The 18,781-nt window shown below is 43.9% G+C and overlaps 1 protein-coding gene across 2 annotated transcripts in view; it reads left to right on the top strand.

The window, feature by feature from the left end:
* The window catches only part of ASTN2 (astrotactin 2), a 608,691-nt gene that overhangs the window by 491,551 nt on the left and 98,359 nt on the right, over positions 1-18,781 (top strand). For both annotated transcript variants that reach the window (XM_035112940.3, XM_088665019.1), the window contains 2 exons: positions 5,216-5,349; positions 7,081-7,229. In XM_035112940.3, coding sequence (XP_034968831.3) covers positions 5,216-5,349; positions 7,081-7,229 — 283 coding nt within the window. The remainder of the gene's footprint in view (positions 1-5,215; positions 5,350-7,080; positions 7,230-18,781) is intronic.

Here is an 18,781-nt window from a genome sequence, read left to right as displayed (position 1 = left end):
GAATTTGCAGTGTATTGTCTTGGTGTAAGATCTCAAGCCAGAATTTGAATTTATGTTTGAAAGGCTGGAATTGATGGTTGTAATCAAGGAAAAGTCATAGAGCATTGAAGTGAGTAGGCCTAAAGAAGCGGATATATTGGTATAAAGGCTCCCCTGGAATTATAAGGGGCAAGATAAATTTGCCCTGAGTTTATCAACAAAGGAAAGGAGGTGGCCAAATTTTGTATGGCTGGATTTTTCCAGGGGACATGGTAAAATCTCCTTCCTTACATAATGGGCTGGCTGTAAAAGCCTTATCTCCAATGGAATGTAAATAATGGACTTGAGATGTTGTAAGGCAATAACAAAGACTGAGACAATCTGGCTTGCATATGAAAGAATGAGTTCACAGATGAAAACTACCAGGGATGAGAAAATGGAATTATGCAAGTTGGAAAGAAGAATGAAAGATTTAAATTACTATAACCTCACTTGTTGTCATTTGAAATAATTCCTCTATGCAGGAGTTGGTAAAGGGACAGCTGAAGGACAAGAAATTTGCTAATAAATGAATGTTAATTAGAGATAAATCTGTAAAATAAGAACAATGTGGGTTGAATGTGGTAAATGTTAGGTGGATTTGTAGCTGGTTGACTGACTGAATACTCATTAATGGTTCCTTGTCATCTTAAACAGGAAGAATCAGATGCACAAATTTAGGGTGGAGGACACCTGGCTTACTAGCAGTACATGTGAAAAGGATCTATGGGTCTTGGTGGACCACAATCTTAGCATGAGTCAACAGTGTGATACAGCAGCAAAGTAAGCTAATGTTATTCTAGGTTGCATCAACAGTAGTATCCAGATCAAAGGAAGTAATAGTCCCATTCTATTCTGCCTTGGTCAGACAACACCTGGAATACTTTGTCCAGTTCTGGGCACTACAATTTAAGAAGGATTTTGACAGGATGGAACATGTGCAGAGGAGGACAAGTAAGATGATCAAGGGTCTGGAAACTAAGTCTTATGAGAAATGCTTGAAGGAGCTGGGTATGTTTAGCCTGGAAAAGAGGAGTCTGAGAAGAGATATGACAGCCATATTCAAATATCTTAAGGGCTTTCACATGGAAGAGGGAGCATGCTAGCTTTCTCCTGCTCTGGAGGGTAGGACTCGAGGCAATGGCTTCAAGTTGCAAGAAGGGAGATTCTAACTAAACATATGGAAAAACTTTCTGACAGTAAGAGCTGCTTAGAAATGGAATAAACTCCCACAAGAGGTGGTGGACTCTCCTTCCTTGGAGGTTATGAAGCCACATGACTCTTGGGCCCATTCCAACTCTAAGATTCTGAAATGGAATACTGTATATCTGAGAGTGGGAGAGTTTTTTGGGGGAAATGTAGTAAGGTAAAGGTAAAGGGACCCCTGACCATTAGGTCCAGTTGTGACCGACTGGGGTTGCGCGCTCATCTCACGTTATTGGCCGAGGGAGCTGGCGTACAGCTTCCAGGTCATGTGGCCAGCATGACAAAGCCGCTTCTGGCAAACCACAGCAGCACATGGAAACACCGTTTACCTTCCCGCCAGAGCGGTTCCTATTTATCTACTTGCATTTTGGCGTGCTTTCGAACTGCTAGGTTGGCAGGAGCTGGGACCAAGCAACGGAAGCTCACCCTGTCACAGGGATTCGAACCGCCGACCTTCTGATCAGCAAGCCCTAGGCTCAGTGGTTTAACCCACAGCACCACCTGGGTCCCCACAGCACCACCTGGGTCCCGTTTTTTTGGGGAAAATGTTTTTGGGAGGTTTTTTTTGGAGGAAATGTAGTAAATTAATTTTAATTTGGTTTTGATGTGTTATAAATTTGAAATTGCATTGGCAGAAAAATGGGAGCTGAAAACAGGGAGCCCTCCAAGTAGGTGGGGTGCTCAAGGGGAGCAGGAATGAGTATTGCAAATTTCAAAGGAAGGAAATGTTTTTAAAAGTCCAAGTACTGAACTCAAGTTTGGGCTTTCATCACTAGGAAGTTTGGGTGTACCTGACCACCAAGTCTCAGTCTCTCAGTCTTTCTCTCAGTCCCTTCCTCCCTCCCTTTAGTATCCTTCCTGAAATCTTCTCAAACTATTCATTTTTGTATTGTGCTAAATATGTGCCGGGGGCAGGGGTATCATGTGAGTATATTGGGAGGGGTGATGCAGTCCCAGAAGCATGAGGGAACTAGTTCTCACTGAGAAGATCCACCTCTATCTAGGCTATTGAACTTTAGATTGCTATGTTTGGTACCTTAATGTTTGGTCTTGAGGGGAAAATAACAGCTGTAGGAGGGAAGTGATTCCAGCTGTGGTGCTCAGAAGGGTGGAGAGATTAACACCATTTAGCATTGTTGTTGTTTACTCATTTAGTCGTGTCCGACTCTTCGTGACCCCATGGACCAGAGCACGCCAGGCACTCCTGTCTTCCACTGTCTCCCGCAGTTTGCTCAAACTCATGTTCGTAACTTCGAGAACACTGTCCAACCATCTTGTCCCCTTCTCCTAGTGCCCTCCATCTTTCCCAGCATCAGGGTTTTTTCCAAGGAGTCTTCTCTTTAGCATTGTTTCCCATCTAAACCACTTCTCGCTGTGTTGTTCTCCCATGCAAATTGTAGCTAGGTTGAATGTGCAGCAGTGCAAAATATTTTTAACTCCTGGTTATCCAGATATTTTAGATTTCACTTGCCATTCCTATGTAGAAAGCTGTTCTGTTTTGCTATCATAAAAGTGGGGAAAGGGGACAAAGAAACATAAATGCACATCTACGGTATTAGCATGGTTGGTTGGTTGTATGCTAGATTCTCTCTCTCTCTCTCTCTCTCTCTCTCTCTCACACACACACACACACACACACACACACACACACACACACCATTATATATCCCTTCTTCCATGGAACTTTGGGGTATACATAAACAGGAGCCGCAGCAACACCACCAACAAACACCAACACAACCCTAAGAACACCAACACAACCCTAGGAAGTAAATCAAGCTGAAAGATGGTATCTGATTTATTGAACATTTGGGCCCATATTACTTAGTTCCATGCTACTCCATACTACCGTAAGAACAGAAGAAAAGCCTGGCTGAATTAGGCAAAAGGCCCATCTAGGCAAGCATTCTGTTCTCACAGTGGCTCTCTGGATTCATATGAGAAGCCCATAAGCAGAACCTGAGCGCAACAGCCCTCTCTCCACTCGGCAACTAGTTTTGAAAGGCATACTCTTTCCAGCAGTGGCAGAACATAGCCATTGTGGCTGGCAATCATTGGTAGCCTTATCCTCCATGAATTTGTCTAATCCTCTTTGAAAGCTATCCAGCTCTCTCACACCCATTCTGGAAATTTGCTAAATATAGGGTTTCTAAGTAAAACCTTATTTTGGTTGTAGGAGAGATATTACGCATTAATTTGGGTTTGTTTTGTGATTTCCCTAGTCACTTTTCTGCCCATGTGCCAACTTACGTCAGCAGCAGTCTGTTTAATACTGATTACTATTTGATTACTAAAATGTCCACAGATCCATCCCACTTCTGAACTTTTAGTTATGATCTAAACCTAACAAATGAAATCAGAATATCTCTTTAGCTTCTGTTTCTTCTCTTTTCTTCTTCTTTGATCAAATGGGAACATTTCCTAAGTGTCTGGAAGGCAGAAACAGCAGATGTGTGTGACTCAGGGTGCCTTGTTAAAGGCAGCTGTGTGTCTGGGGAAATTGACAAAGCTCAAGCAGTGGGGAGTGTTGCACTGGGCTCTGTTTATACCCCTTCCTTTTATAGCTGCCTTGAATAAAGCATTTTTGCTATTTCCTGCAGTAGAGCCCTTTGGATCCTCTCTTGGTACAGTGGAGGCCAATCCATCAGGACAAATGGGGCACTGCTCCACCAACCTCATTCTACCCTCAGCCAGCCCCTACCCTGCCTACCCTCTTCCTTACAACCACTTTTGGGCATGACACCACCAACTGTCATCTTCCTTAATCTCAGAGTTACCTCAGTAAGGAAGAGGATGAGGTCAAAATGGGGGGGAAATGTGTTGGCTCTGCCTGTCAGTGGCTCTGGCTCCCCCTACTGTTGGCATCTCTGCATTCTGTCCTACCAGTCCCACCATCCTCCAGTGTTCTTGGATGTGGATTTTAAAGGTCTACAGCAGAGATGGGAATTTGTAGCCCTCCAGATGTTGCTGGACTTCAGCCCCCATCAATCCCAGCTAGCATGGCCAATGTTCATTCACACTGAAGTATTAGTCAAGAACATCGGGAAGTATTAGTCAAGAACATCGGGAAGGCCACAGGATTCTCATTCCTGAGGTATATAGGGGTGAATCCTCACTATGTTTATTTGGAATAGAATCCTACCAAGTTCAATGGAAGTTGCTAGGAAGTGCCCTGGCTTGGCAATGCTGTGTCACAAAAAGCAGTTTCTCAAAACGTATTGAGACAACAAGTCTAGTTCTGACTAAGATGGGAAAGCCTTTCTCTAGAGTTGTATCACACGAGTGGGACTTGAATATTATGCTGTACAAAAAAGAAAACCATAAACCTAGAATATTAACTTTTCAAGGAGAAAGTCTTGAGCCCAGCCTTTTCCTTGGTACACTTATTTTCTATATATCACAATATTCTCTCACATGTTATCCTCTCACATACTATAAAGCAGAGCTAGAACCCTTATCCCTGAGAAGACCATTTTCTACACACAAGGTTTGTTCATTTGGTTGGTTGGTTGATTGGTTGATACATATGAATAATATTCCACCATGCAGCCTTCACCAACCTGATGCTCTCCAAGTGTTTTGGATCACAGCTGGCTAGCACTTATGGGAGTTGTAGTGCAAAGCATGTAGAAGGCACCAGGTTGGCAAAGACTCACATAGTGTGACCCCCTATCTTAGTCTGAAGCTATACAACCCAGACACAGGTCGATCATTTAAAAAGATTATTGTTGAAAGTTGACCTACAATAATGACTGTTTAGAATATTAGGCCAGAGAGCAGATAGAGCTTTTGCTTGTGTTTCATGCTAGGGATCAATTTCATAACTGTGATCTCCCATCAGCAGTCTGAAATTGTCTAGTCTAGTTAGCAACTGCCACCTCATTTATATATTAACACTGGCCCCTTTTTCTGACAATTAGTAGTGCTAAGGTAAATGCCTTTATCAGTTCTTCCATTCTTGACAGTCCATTTGTTCATTATTCTTTCCTAGGCCTTCAAGGGGGCTCTCATGAGCTCATACTGGTGCTCGGGGAAAGGGGATGTAATTGAGGACTGGTGTCGGTGTGATCTAAATGCTTTTGACGAAAATGGACTCCCCAGCTGCAGCCCACTCCTGCAGCCTGTGTAAGTATCTCTTTACAGACAGACTTCTTCTATATGATATCTCAGAGTGGTCAGTACACAAGCTTCTGAACAGTCAAAGATTCCCCCCCCACACACACACCCTGTGTGTGTGAATTTTTAAAACATGATTTCCAAGGAGCTGCAGGAACACCCATGTTCACAAACAAGTAGGTTGATCCAAATTATTAGGATGATGTAAGCAAAATGTGGTGTAAGTCTGTGTCATGGCATGGAGAAAGCCTGAGTTTGATTCCTGGCATTTTCACTATGTCTGCTATTTGGCTCTTTCATTTCTATTCATCATGTAAATGGTTCCTGCATGAATAAAGCCTTTGAACTCCAGAAACTGTGATTTCTTCAGTCTAATTCACCCTCCTGCCTGAAACCCAAGAGAGTTGCTGCCAATCAGTCTAGGACTCTAGACAGTACTAAGCTAGATGGACCAGTGATCCAACTCATATAGACCACTCATACAGACAAAACCTGGTAGACAGAGGGAGTGTGGTTTTCTTGCCACATATTTGGGGGGGGGTGTACAATGGTTAGATAAAGATGGTAAGAAGGTAAAACTTGATTTTGAATACTAATGGAAAATGAAAGCAGACATGGTCCCTTGAAAATTCACCCTGGATTAAGCATATAGGAATATAAAACACTTAATAAAATCAAATTCAATTATTATTCCCTAAGGTCAACACATGGGACCCAGGTGGCGCTGTGGGTTAAACCACTGAGCCTAGGGCTTGCTGATCAGAAGGTCAGCGGTTCGAATCCCTGTGACGGGGTGAGCTCCCGTTGCTTGGTCCCAGCTCCTGCCAACCTAGCAGTTCGAAAGCACGTCAAAATGCAAGTAGATAAATAGGAACCGCTACAGCGGGAAGGTAAACAGTGTTTCCGTGTGCTGCTCTGGTTTGCCAGAAGTGGCTTTGTCATGCTGGCCACATGACCTGGAAGCTATACGCCGACTCCCTCGGCCAATAATGCGAGATGAGCACGCAACCCCAGAGTCGGTCACGACTGGACCTAATGGTTAGGGGTCCCTTTACCTTTACCTTTAAGGTCAACACAGTGTTTCTTCAGTTCCAGGAGACAGTGCTACCTTTGTTGTGTAAGAACCCTTCATTCTGATAGGAGCACAGGTAGTTCGTTTTGGACAGCAGGAGGGCATAACAGTTCTGACTGGAGGGAACTAGGGACTTGGGGAATGCTGAGTCTCTGTGGTTTTGCTGGCCCTTCTGTGGGAGAGAAAGGTCTTTTTCTGGTCTGGTCCTAGGTGGTTCAGGGAAACTGTAGCCCAGGCCTATGTGGCATTGGACAGGCACTGGTTATATTCAGTACAATAAGGCAGCCGCCTATTGTGTTGATTTGTGAAAAATCCAGGGGGGGGGGGCGAGCAACTTAGCAAAAAATATTTGATTCATATTTTAATGCAAACTTCCCTACTTGAGACTATCCATAACAATATGGAAACAAAGATGCAACTAACCTTTGAAATTTGCACTTCTCCAAATTTTGTGATACACTTCTGCACAAAAATGAACATTACAAAGGTAAAATGTGCGTAATAATGCATATATTTAGTGAAAATGGCACACACAAATGCATTGTACTGTATTAGGATGAGCTGCTTGCGAAAAATGCATTTGCGAACATAAATGGTTTTTTGTTTGCAGCTGTACCAAAGGAAAGAAACTGGTTTCCAACCTGCCTGCCTTTTTCTGTTTGTCCCAGGTTGCGGCTTTCCCCCAGTGTGGAACCTTCTAGCACTGTTGTCTCCTTGGAGTGGCTGGATGTTCAGCCAGCCATCGGAACGAAAGTCTCGGACTACATCCTCCACCACAAGAAGGTTGATGAGTACACAGACACTGATCTCTACACAGGTGAACAGAGAGAGAAGGGTGGCCGGGGCGGGGGGCAGAGGGGCAAGAAGGAAACCCTTGTTTCTTGCCATTGTGCAAGTTCTGGGACTTGGTTGGCTTGTTTGCAATAACAAGGACAAAAACCTTGTTGGAAGGGTTTTTTAAAATGTGTTTTCCCCCAGAACCTAACAAAATTTCAATTGTTGTGCTAGCTGTTCTGCATTTTTTAAAAAAGATGGGATATACTTACAGAAGAATGGTTTCATGTTGCAAAGTTATCTCCCAGAATCACAAAACTCATCTCTTTCACTTGGCTTTGAATATCAGCTCATATTTTAGACTCTTCGCAGGCAAGTGCTTCTCGGTCTTTAGCCACTCAAGTAAGCATCATAGTGCAATACATCAGACCTCAGTGAGACATCAGCTAACAAAATATTGTATCATCATTTACATGCTGATTTTCTTCCCAAACACTCAAGATGGTTCATAGTTTCCTTATAATGTGTTTATAAACCTTCTGAGCATTCTTGGGGAGGGAGGGTATGCTTTAAATGTGTAGTGTGTGTATATAGCTTGAGAGACCTGATAGGAAAGGAAAAATGTATGGAGCTCCAAGAGGGAAAGAAGCAAATACAGGTGACCACTCCTGGCCGTGGGAAATCACACTGGACCCTGAGGTTTATGCCAACTACTGATCAGTAACTATCACACCTTTCTTGGCCAACTTGATGGAGAGACCAGTGACAGTTCATCTGCAGGCAATCTTAGATGAAAGTGAATTAACCCTGGTTGGTCTGATAGATTACCTTATTCAGGAGTGGTACAAGGGAAATGTGAAATGAGGAATGTGCCCTGGCAACTTTTTTGATTCTTCTGAGTCTCTTAGCAGCTTTTGACACCTTTGACCACAGTATTCTCATGGATCATCTCCATGAACTAGAGTTGGGGAGCACGCTGACTGTGCCTCGGCCCCTAGCTGTTACTCTGCAAAGTGCCAAAGACCTGTTTTTCTTCCTAGCCCTGTTTAATACCTATGTGAAGATGCTGGAGGTGATCATTAGGAGATTTTGGTGCAAGATTTCACCAGCATTCTGATAACATGCAGTTCTTCTTTCTCTGTACCATCTGAATTGGGAGAGACTAAATACTGAATTGGGAGAGACTGAATTGGGAGAGACTATGACTGTCATGAATGGGTGCAGTCATTGATTAGGGCTAATAAACTGCAACTGAACTGACAGAGACCCTATGCATAGGCTAGTGCATGATCTCCTACTATCTCACCTCTCCATCTGAGATAACCAGGTGGAAACCATCTGTCTATCTATTCTATCTTGGCCAAAGTATACATAAGAACATTACCAAAACTGAATGCCATTGCTTTACCCAGTGAGCATAGAAGGGCACCCAAGGTTTTTCCAGGCAGCCTCCCATTCATGTCACAGTATCCATTTCCTGAGACATGCCTCCCCCACATCTCACATTTGTCAAAAGCAAAGCACTTCTGAAACAGAGTGCTAGATCTCCAGTAGATTTTCAGAAATTCTCTCTTTTTGCCGGTTACTAGCATGGTTAGGTTTCTGGGCCTCCTCTAAAGAGCCAAGTAAATCAAAGTGCATCTGAACATGAGCAGAGCAATTCATGCAATCACAACTTGCTCCGACACAGTGCCTTGAATATATTGGTCACAGCTTTTCATCAAGTTCCAAAATACTCCATTCTTTCTGCTCATCAGCTAAGCATGCATGTTACCCAAGATGGCAAAGAACACAAAGTTCTGCATGATGTGTCCTTGGATCTTTGGAGGTTGTTTGAAGATAAGAATGAGTTGTAAGGGATTAATCATTCCTTAATTGTCCTTACTTCCCCCTCTCCAGGATTTTTCCTTCTGAAACATCCATTCAGAGATGAAGGGCTGGATGGGTCATTATCTAACCCAATATGGCAGTTCTTCCGTTTGCAAATACTTCGGCATCTTTGGGCTCATGGAACTTTTTCAGCTTAGTCCTCTCCACTCTCCAGGGGAAATTCAGTGCTGTACGTGCCACAAAGCCAGTCTCTGGCATGTTTAGAGAACAGACCTGGCTCTGGAGGGGATATTTATGAGGTGCTAGTGGACAGATCGAGGATGGGTTTGTTTGTTTGTTTGTGGTGGTGGGGTCTACAACCTTGATGTGCAGTTTGACAGGTTCTCCCAAAGGAACCTAGAGGGTACCACAGCCCAAGTTGTCAGTCTCAATGTCCCAGAACCTTGTGAACCCTTGAACACTCAGGATTGTTTCCAGAATCATATAACATTCAAACATTCCTCATACCACTGTCAAACAGACTTAATTTTCAGCTATATCTTCTTCTCAGATGGGAATGGAGTCAGGGCATCTTCCAGGACATGCTATGCATGACAATTTCCCCTGAAACGTATATGCGGAGAAACTCCCCCCCCCTCCATCACCAAAGCTTCAAAGAGTAGGTGAGGAGCTAGTATTGAACCATTAGGGACAACCTTTCCCAACCTGGTGCTCTCCAGATGTTATTGAGCTACTGGCTGTGCTGGCTAGGGCTGATGAGAGTCATAGACTACTAACTCTGATTGACAGTGTTCTTCCTCTACTGTTGGAAGCAGTACTGTATGCTTTTAAATACCAGAATCTGTAGGAGAGGAGAGCACTGTTGTGTGTGCTCAGGTCCTGCTTACATGCTTCCCATAGCCATATGGTTGGCCACTTGGGAGAAGAGGATATTGTACTGGATGGGCCAGTGGCTAGATCCAGCAGGCTGTTCTTTCATTCTCATGTAATCCAACAACATTTTGAGGGCAGCAGAGTGTGGAAAGGTAATTTGGGTTGATATATGTGTGGTCACCATGTAGAGCTGGAGGAGAGAAATCCATAGGCATAAAGGCTAGAAAGTCAGGGGAAAGTCAACATATAATTTAAAGATATAGACCAGAAATGGGGAACCTGGTGCTCTCCAGATGGATTCCAATGCATATTCTCATCATCCCTCATTCTCAGGGGAGCACCAGTAAAATGGTGAACTTGACATGAGTCAGCCTCATGATGCAGGAGCAAAGAAAAGCTAATGCAATTGTAGGCTGCATCAATAGAATTATAGTGTCTAGATCAGAGCTTTTCAAACTTTTCGAGTCCACAGCTCCCTTGACCAACTATATTCTTTCTGTGGCACCCCTGTGGGGGTCAGGAGCCCAGTTATGTTACTCCTTGCCTGGAGAGCTGGCAGCCTCTCACCCTCCCTTGTGGAGTGTTCCCCCAAAAGTGATAGCCATTTTCAAATATCTCAAGGGCTGTCCCATGGAAGATGGAGCAAGCTTGTTTTCTCATGCTCTGGAGGGTAGGACCCAACCCAATTGATTCAAATTACAAGAAAGGAGATTCCGACCAAACGTTAGGTACAATTTTCCACCTCAGGAGATGGTGGATTCTCCATTGCTGAAGGCTTTTAAACAGAGGTCAGATGGCCATCTGTCAATGATTATTTAGCTGTGATTAGGTGGCCTTTGGGCACCCCTTCCAATTCTACAATTCTTTAATTTTATGATGCTTTCAATTGCCCATGGCAGCTGAAAACAGCCCTGCTTGCATCCAAAGGTATTGAGTGATAGTTGTGGAAATGTGTCCTGAACAACAGTGCAACAATACGCTGCACAGCCGAATGGTGCCCTTTGGATGGAAAGCTTGCCTCTGTGTGTGAATATATTGCAGGCCACAGAACAACCCAGCCCATTATGTCACAGTAGAAACAGGCTCCACAACTGAAAGAAAGGGAGTGTGTGTTTTTTACAGGGTGAGGTACAAACTGAATGGCTTACAAGCATCTGGAATTAATATTAGGCTTGGAAAAAATGGGTTTTTTTGTCACACCAGTGCTCCTCTGGTGGAAGGGTGAGACCCTCTGGAGGAGGGGGGGAGGGGCTGGAGAACAGTGATAATTCTCTACCCCTGTGCTATATTTCACAGACTTTAATAAAAAAATGTGGGATAAATGGATGAGGTTTGTAATGATTAAGATATGCAATATCTGCCATACGCATCTAAGGCAATGAGTAGTTTTCTCTAAAGCAGTCAACCACTTCAGACTGTAGAAAACTAGCATGCTGGACTAGGACTTTTCTCCCTAACATCTATACTTCATTTCCACTGAAGGGGTAAATTAACATCTGAGCTGGGTTGCACCAAGTGGAGACTCATCTTCCAAGGTCTTCCACCAGACAAACCAAGTTGATAGTTCTACATTCCTTCCTCTGGGAGGAAGACCTTTCATTGCCTACAGACAGCCACCCAATCTTAAACAACTCCTCACCCACAATAATACAACCACCAGACTTAACATGGGCACTGGTACCAGAGCCTGCAATAAACCCAGATGCCAACTTTGCTGCCACATACACCCAGACAACATCATGACTGGCCCCAACAACATCCAACATACCACCTCAGGACTATTTAATTACTCATCTTCTAACATTGTGTATGCCATCAAATGCCAACAGTGCCCTTCAGCTCTCTATATTGGACAAACAGGCCAAACCCTATGCCAAAGGATAAATGGACATAAATCTGACATCAGGAACCACAAGACTGGAACAGACTGGAAAGAGAAGTTTCTGAATTGGAACTCATTACCAAGCTTAAAACCATGGAGCCACCTGGGATGAACAAAGACATTGGATTCTTATCTCATTATGCATGATCAAGCTTTTTTTAGCGCCTCAGCCCTTGCTTTTCCCCCGCAGGACCAATTGCAGTCATCAGCAGTCGTTAACAGCCATCTACAGGTTTACCACTCCCATCAGCCCATCACCCATTCCCCCCACCTACCCCCCACCCTCTGTATATACATAAGGGTCTGACTTTTCTGTTTCAAGTGTATCTGAAGAAGTGTGCATGCACATGAAAGCTCATACCAAAATAAAAACTTAGTTGGTCTTTAAGGTGCTACTGAAGGAATTTTTTTATTCTAAATGCACAGGTATGGGATGGAGAAAAGTACATGTGAAAAGGATATTAAGATTGTGGCCTTATCACGTGCTGAAAATGTGTCAGCAGTAGTAGGCTGATATTCATGTAATGCCAGTTTATTAAATTATGGTTTGTGAAGCTTGTTATGCATGACCCCTGCCCAGCAGCTTAACTGTGGTTTGTTAACCAAGCAAGCTAGTTTATTCTAACCACCCCATTCCTCATTGAGAGTGTTGCGTCCCACTCCCCATCACACAAGACTCCCACTGGGATAAGTGTAGTTGTTTCCAGTGCACCTTCCCAATCTCATGGATATTTGTGTCCTGGAAAGAGTTGGGGGAGGGAACAAGAGAGGCAGCAGGGAGGGAGGAATATTTTGGCCAAGGTTGAAACTATATGCCTAAATAATCCATTGAATCATGTTTTCCACAAGGCGCTTCTAGTTCATCTGACCAGTAAATTCTTTTTTTGGCTGCAGCAGGTTCTGGGCATAGCTGCTGGTTCCCCCTCACTCAGGAGGTTATTTTAGGTAGGGGCCTTGCAATGGGTGGGGTGTTTGTGTGTTTGTTTGTGTGTGCATGCTGCTTTGTGCTAGGGTTGTTCTGGAAAGTCTGTTCCGGAGATATGAGCCTTGGAGAAGGGAGACAGAGAAGCTTGGCACATTTGATGTGTGGGTGCCACACAGTTTGTGGCTAGTGTTAGCCATACTCAGAGCAGACATATTGAAAGTAATGGGCATTACTATTTAGGTCCATTAATATCAGTGAGTCTACTCACTGGTAGGACTAACACTGGGCATATCCCATTGTGTGGCATGTGTGTACACATGTGTGCTGTTATATATCTCAAGAAAATAAATGGCGCTCGAATGAGAAGAACAAAATAAGTTATCTGATATATTTCATCAGGGGGGGGGGCAAACATAGTACTCTCCAGATATTGTTGGGCTACAACTCCAACAACTCTTTGGTTACTTACCGTGTTGACTGGAGCTGATGGGAGTTGTAGTCCCACAACATATGGAGGGGCACCATGTTGGCTAGTCCTGCGTCACATGGTACTTGGGCTATCCAGTGGTGGAGGACAGAACATTTTCCATTGAGTTATTACTCTGTCCATTAGTAGCATGAATTTATGCCAGTTGCAAATAAGTATTAGGTTAGTTTGGAAGTTTTCAAAGTTTTTTGGTTTCTTCTTCTTTCATGATCACTCGTAGCTGAGTAAGATGGTCTTCCATGAACACAGTCTTAACAGTGAGTCCATAAGTGACTGTGAAGGCCAATTCTAGATCCACACATCCTTCTACAGTGGACAGGATTCCGGGCAGGAGTTGATCATGGTGAGGGTTTGCCAAGTGTGCCTTCCTCTTAGCACGTTTCTCCCTCTTGTCCTGAGTTTGAGCGTCTTCAAAGCCCATGACACCTTTGGTAAAGGCTGTTCTCCAACTGGAGAGCTCGTAGGCCAGTGTTTCCCAGTTGTCGGTGTTTATACTATTTTTATTTATTTTTTTAGATTTGCCTTGAGAGAGTCTTTAAACCTCTTTTGTTGACCACCAGCATTATGCTTTCCATTTTTAAAGTTCGGAATAGAGTACCGTAGTTGCTTTGGAAGACAATAATCAGGCATCCACACAACATGACCAGTCCAACGAAGTTGATGTTGAAGAATCATTGATTCGACACTGGTGATCTTTGGTTCTTCCAGTACCCTGACATTAGTTCACCTGTCTTCCCAAGTGATATATAAAATTTTTCAGAGACACTGTTGATGGAATCTTTCAAGGATTTCAATGCACAGTCTTCACAGTAAGGCTTAGTTCCAATGACATGAGTAGTCATGATGACCCGTAGATTCTTATCAGCTTCAGCCTTCATCCACTATCACAGCCATTGTAACACACCAACACTTTAGAAAAAAACTTTTAATGTACCTATTTTTGCAAAGTATATTTCCCCTAATATTTGTATTTTTGAATGTTTTTAGTCATTTTTTGGAATGTTTGTATTTTGGAGTGTCCTCCCCAAAATGAATATATGCATCTTTGTGCTCACTTTACCTAACTATGTGCATGTTTTTGCACATTATTTGGCTGGAGCACTGCATTACAACATTGGGGGAAATGTAAATTTTGAAGGATGGCTATGTTTCAGTTTGCATGCTGTTTAAGAGTATGTGAATTAGCTAGAATTGCTGTTAAATGTGAACTGAATTACACACCATATCTGGACTTTGACCATGCAGGCGGGAACTGATGAGGGTTGAGATTCCAATAACATGTGGAGGGCCGCAGACTGTCCTTTATTGTGAGAGTCAGGTGTGGCCATGTACAAGAAACAGTTTGCAAGGGCAGGTGCAGAAGAAGCTTTAGGAGCATGGAGCCTGTTTCAGTCTGTGCATTCTTTCAGAACATATATATGAGATATGTTCACCTTTTAATTCAAACTGAATTGGTTTTCATCACCACCTGTTGGTGAGCTAAGCTTCTAGACCAACAAAGGTTCCTGCTGAACAACTGCAGGCACGCCTTTCTGCTTCTGTCCAGTTGTTTTAGCCAGATGCATCGACTGTAAGGGCTCATACTTACCTCTGTTTGTCCTGTGATTTCAACCCACTGTTTACTGCTTTATCTGTGGATTGATGTATGTTCTGATTGAACAGTAAACAGTTGGTTTTCCTGGGGAAAGCTGTGGGTCAAAAGAAAAACCTCTTGGACCTGTGCTTAGAAATCATGGGACAAATGGAATTGTGGATGAGCCTTAAGTCAGAGGGCTGTGGAAGCCTAACACTACAGTTTGAAAAGACACACACGCATACACATCCTCCTTTGACACTCAAGCTTTCAAGCACTGGAGAGGGACTTTGAGCACCTTTCTCCCCTTTTGCTGTCATCAGCACAACAAGCCTAACCAACCCCCTGTTTTAATTTTGGCAGAGCATTGTGTTCCCTAACATAGGTGGCAAGATTCTCTCCCTTCTCGCCCCTCCCCGCCAGTTTCTGCTGCTTGTTTTTACAAATGATGAACTTTATCAAGGAGCTTTTAAAGTGGTGACTTCATCAATCATCCATAATTTGCCTCTGCCATCCACAATTTGCCTCTGCCATACATGCATAATAGGAATCCTACATTTATTAGGATTAATTTATTCTGTAGTTCCAGTTTTTGTTGTTTCTCCCTTGGGCTGTGAATGATTTTGTTTGTTTGATTGTTTTCCTTTCCTTGGTTTGAACACATCATTCTACACAAGACAATTTCCTGCTTTCTTTCTAAGACCCAGCACACTTGATTCATGATGAAACTTTTCCAAAATGAAACGAATGTTTTATCTTTGATCACGGGTCTTTGGATAAAAGTGACTTATTCCAGTAAGAATGCTAATGAACTTCATCTTCAGTTTCATTAGTATTCATTGTGTCCAAATTTGGGACAGGTAATTGATGATTACTACACTTGTCCCAAAGTGTGACTGAGACAAAGGTTGTAAGCCAGTTAAATCCTTTTTTATTTCATAAGGACCTAAGAACAGCCTGCTGGATCAGGACAGTGGTCCATGTAGCCCAGCATCCTGTTCTCACGATGGCGAACCAGGTGCCCGTGAGAAGCCTGCAAGCAGGACCCGAGTGCAACAGTGTCTGTGTGTGTCACATTCTAGTGGTGGACAGAGCCAGAGGCAGAAGTGCATGGAACAATGAATATGACACTCACCTTGCTCCACTTAGGCTTGTCTCTGCACATAATTGTGCAACCCACTCTATCCTCCATCCAGGCAAACAAGAGGCATTCTCAGAGTTCAATAACACACTCCAGCCATGCAAAAATACTCAGGGGCGGAATGTTGCAGGCCTGGTAACTAGTGGGGATAGGGAATGTGGCTTGTGGAGAGACTCAATGACCAAATGCAGCAGTCTGAAGGGCCACATTTGGCCCCTGGACCTGAGGTCCTCCACTCCACCTTTGAGGCTCCACAATTTTCAGAATCCAGATCACATCCAAAGTCTTGATTCTTAAGCTTAGCACTTTTCCCTTTCTCCCAAAAAAGTTTCCCTGTTCAGACTTCACTTGCCTCTCTCCCTTTTGTGTATTTCTGAGCCTCAAGGAATGTATTGCTTGTTCCAAGGTTACCAATATCACCAATGCCCTGGCTTCCTAACCACTGCTTAGGTGATAACAGAATAACTGATGTAAGGAGGGAGCTGCAGTCCTAGATAGGAAAAGAGGCAGTAAGGGAACATCTAGCTCAGGGGTCAGGAAACTTTTTCCGCAGGGGGCCAGACCACTGTCCCTCAGACCTATATACACATACAAATTCCTATGCACACTGCGAGGGGGGCAAGTAGTCGTTCTCCCCACACACACCCCAGCCCCAGCTGCCTTCTCGATTTGCCCCCTGCCTCATTTGCCGAAGGGCTGGCAGCAGTGGCGTGAAACAGGCTTCCTCCCTGCCTAGAGAGAGAAGGCGCTGTGCTTACCTCCCCAGGGACTGCCGCTGCCACCGCTGCTGCTGTTGCTGCTGTAGGTAGGTAGGCAGGCAGAGCGAGCTTGTCTGCTCCGCTCTCTGGCCCACAGGAGCACCAGGGCGGCAGCGGCGGAAGGAAGAGGTTGAGTGGCGGCGGCTCTGCCAATCAAACCAGGTGCAGCGTTTCAGTGGCAGAGCCGCCACCGCCGCTCGACCTCTTCCTCCCATTGCCATTGCTCGGAGTCTCGGCTCTGCTGACTTAGTTTGCCGACCCCTGATCTAGCTACTTTAAATTAATTCAAACCCCCAGGGCCTGATGAGCAGCATCCAAGGATACTAAACGAGCTTGCAGGTGTAATTTCAGAGACTTTGTCTATAATCTTTGAGACTTCTGGGTGAACAGGTGAGGTCCCTACAGACTGGAGGCGGGCAAAAGTTGTCCCCATCCTCAAAAGGGGGGGAAAGGAAGATCCAGGTAACTACCAACCAGTGGGCTTGACATCAATACCAAGAAAGGTATTATAATTCAGCAGTCAGTCTGTGAGCATTTAGAAAAGGATGCTGTGATTACTAAGACCCGGCATGGGTTTCTCAAAAATAAGTCCTGCAAGACCAATCTAATTCTTTTTTTTTATTATTTAAATGGAATTACCAACTTGGTGGAAATGCTGTGGGCATAGCTTATATTGATTTCAGTAAGGCTTTTGACAAATTCCCCCATTATATTCTTGTGAGGAAGCTGGTAAAATATGGGTTGAACAAAGTAACTGTTAGGTGGATTTGTAGCTGGTTGACTGACTGAACCCCAAAAGTACTCATTAATGGTTCCTCGTCATCCTTGAAAGAAATGACAAGTGGGGTGCCACAGGGTTCTGTCCTGGGCCCGTTGTTGTTCATGTCTTTATAAATGTCTTGGATGAAGGAATTGAGGGGAAGCTCATCAAATTTGCAGATGACACCAAACTAGGAGGGGTAGCTAATGTCCCAGAAGGCAGAATGAGAATTCAAAATGACCTTAACAGATTGGAGAAATGGGCCCAAGCTAACAAAATGAATTTCAACAAAGACAAATGTCAGGTTCTACACTTAGGCAGGAAGAAGCAGATGCACAGATATAGGATGGGGAACACCTGGCTTACTAGCAGTACATGTGAAAAGGATTTAGGAGTCTTGGTAGACCACAAGCTTAACATGAATCAACAATGTGATGCAGCAGCAAAATAAGCTAATGCTATTCTAGGCTGCAACAGAATTATATGTCCAGATCAAGGGAAATAATAGTCCCACTCTATTCTACCTTGGTCAAACCACACCTAGAATACTTTGTCCAATTCTGGGCACTACAATTTAAGAAGGATGTTGACAAACTAGAATGTGAGCAGAGGAGGACAAGATGATCAAGGGTCTGGAAACTAAGTCTTAGGAGAAATGCTTGAAGGAGCTGGGTATGTTTAGCCTGGAAAAAAGGAGACTGAGAAGAGATATGACAGCCATATTCAAATATCTTAAGGGCTTTCACATGGAAGAGGGAACTTCCTTGTTTTTTCTTGCTCTGGGGGGTAGGACTCAAGGCAATGGCTTCAAGTTGCAAGGAAGGAGATACCAACTAAACATTCAGACAAACTTTCTGACAGTAAGAGCTGTTCAGCAGTGGAACAGACTCCCCCGAGAGGTGGTGGACTCTCCTTCCTTGGAGGTTTTGAAGCAGAGGTTCGATGGCCATCTGCCATGGATGCTTTAGCTGAGATTCCTGCATTGCAGGGGGTTGGACTAGATGACACTTGGGTACCTTCCAACTCTAAAATTCTATGATTCTATGCTTGGAGAAGCAACCAAAGGAAGGGTGTGATGAGACCAGGCAGCTGGAGGAGGGCATTGATGGCCCTGGGAAATCACACAATTGCTAAGGAGACAGACAATAAAGCCACCACAGAATGAAAAGACCACAGCAAGGATGCAGCTGGAAAAGTAGGAGGTAGAAGCACTTGTTTCAGGGATGGAGCTGGAATGAAGGTGTAATCACACATGAAGTGTTGACAGGCTTGCATGGTTGAGGTTCAAGAGAAAACGGTGTTCCCGTGGGCCAGTAGCCTTTTATGCTATGTGAGCATGGAAGTTCAGTTTAAGGAAGAGATTACT

Source organism: Zootoca vivipara, chromosome Z2 (assembly GCF_965207765.1).
Source record: "Zootoca vivipara chromosome Z2, rZooViv2.hap1.1, whole genome shotgun sequence".
Lineage (NCBI taxonomy): Eukaryota > Metazoa > Chordata > Lepidosauria > Squamata > Lacertidae > Zootoca > Zootoca vivipara.
This window is presented reverse-complemented; position numbering and strand designations above follow the sequence as displayed.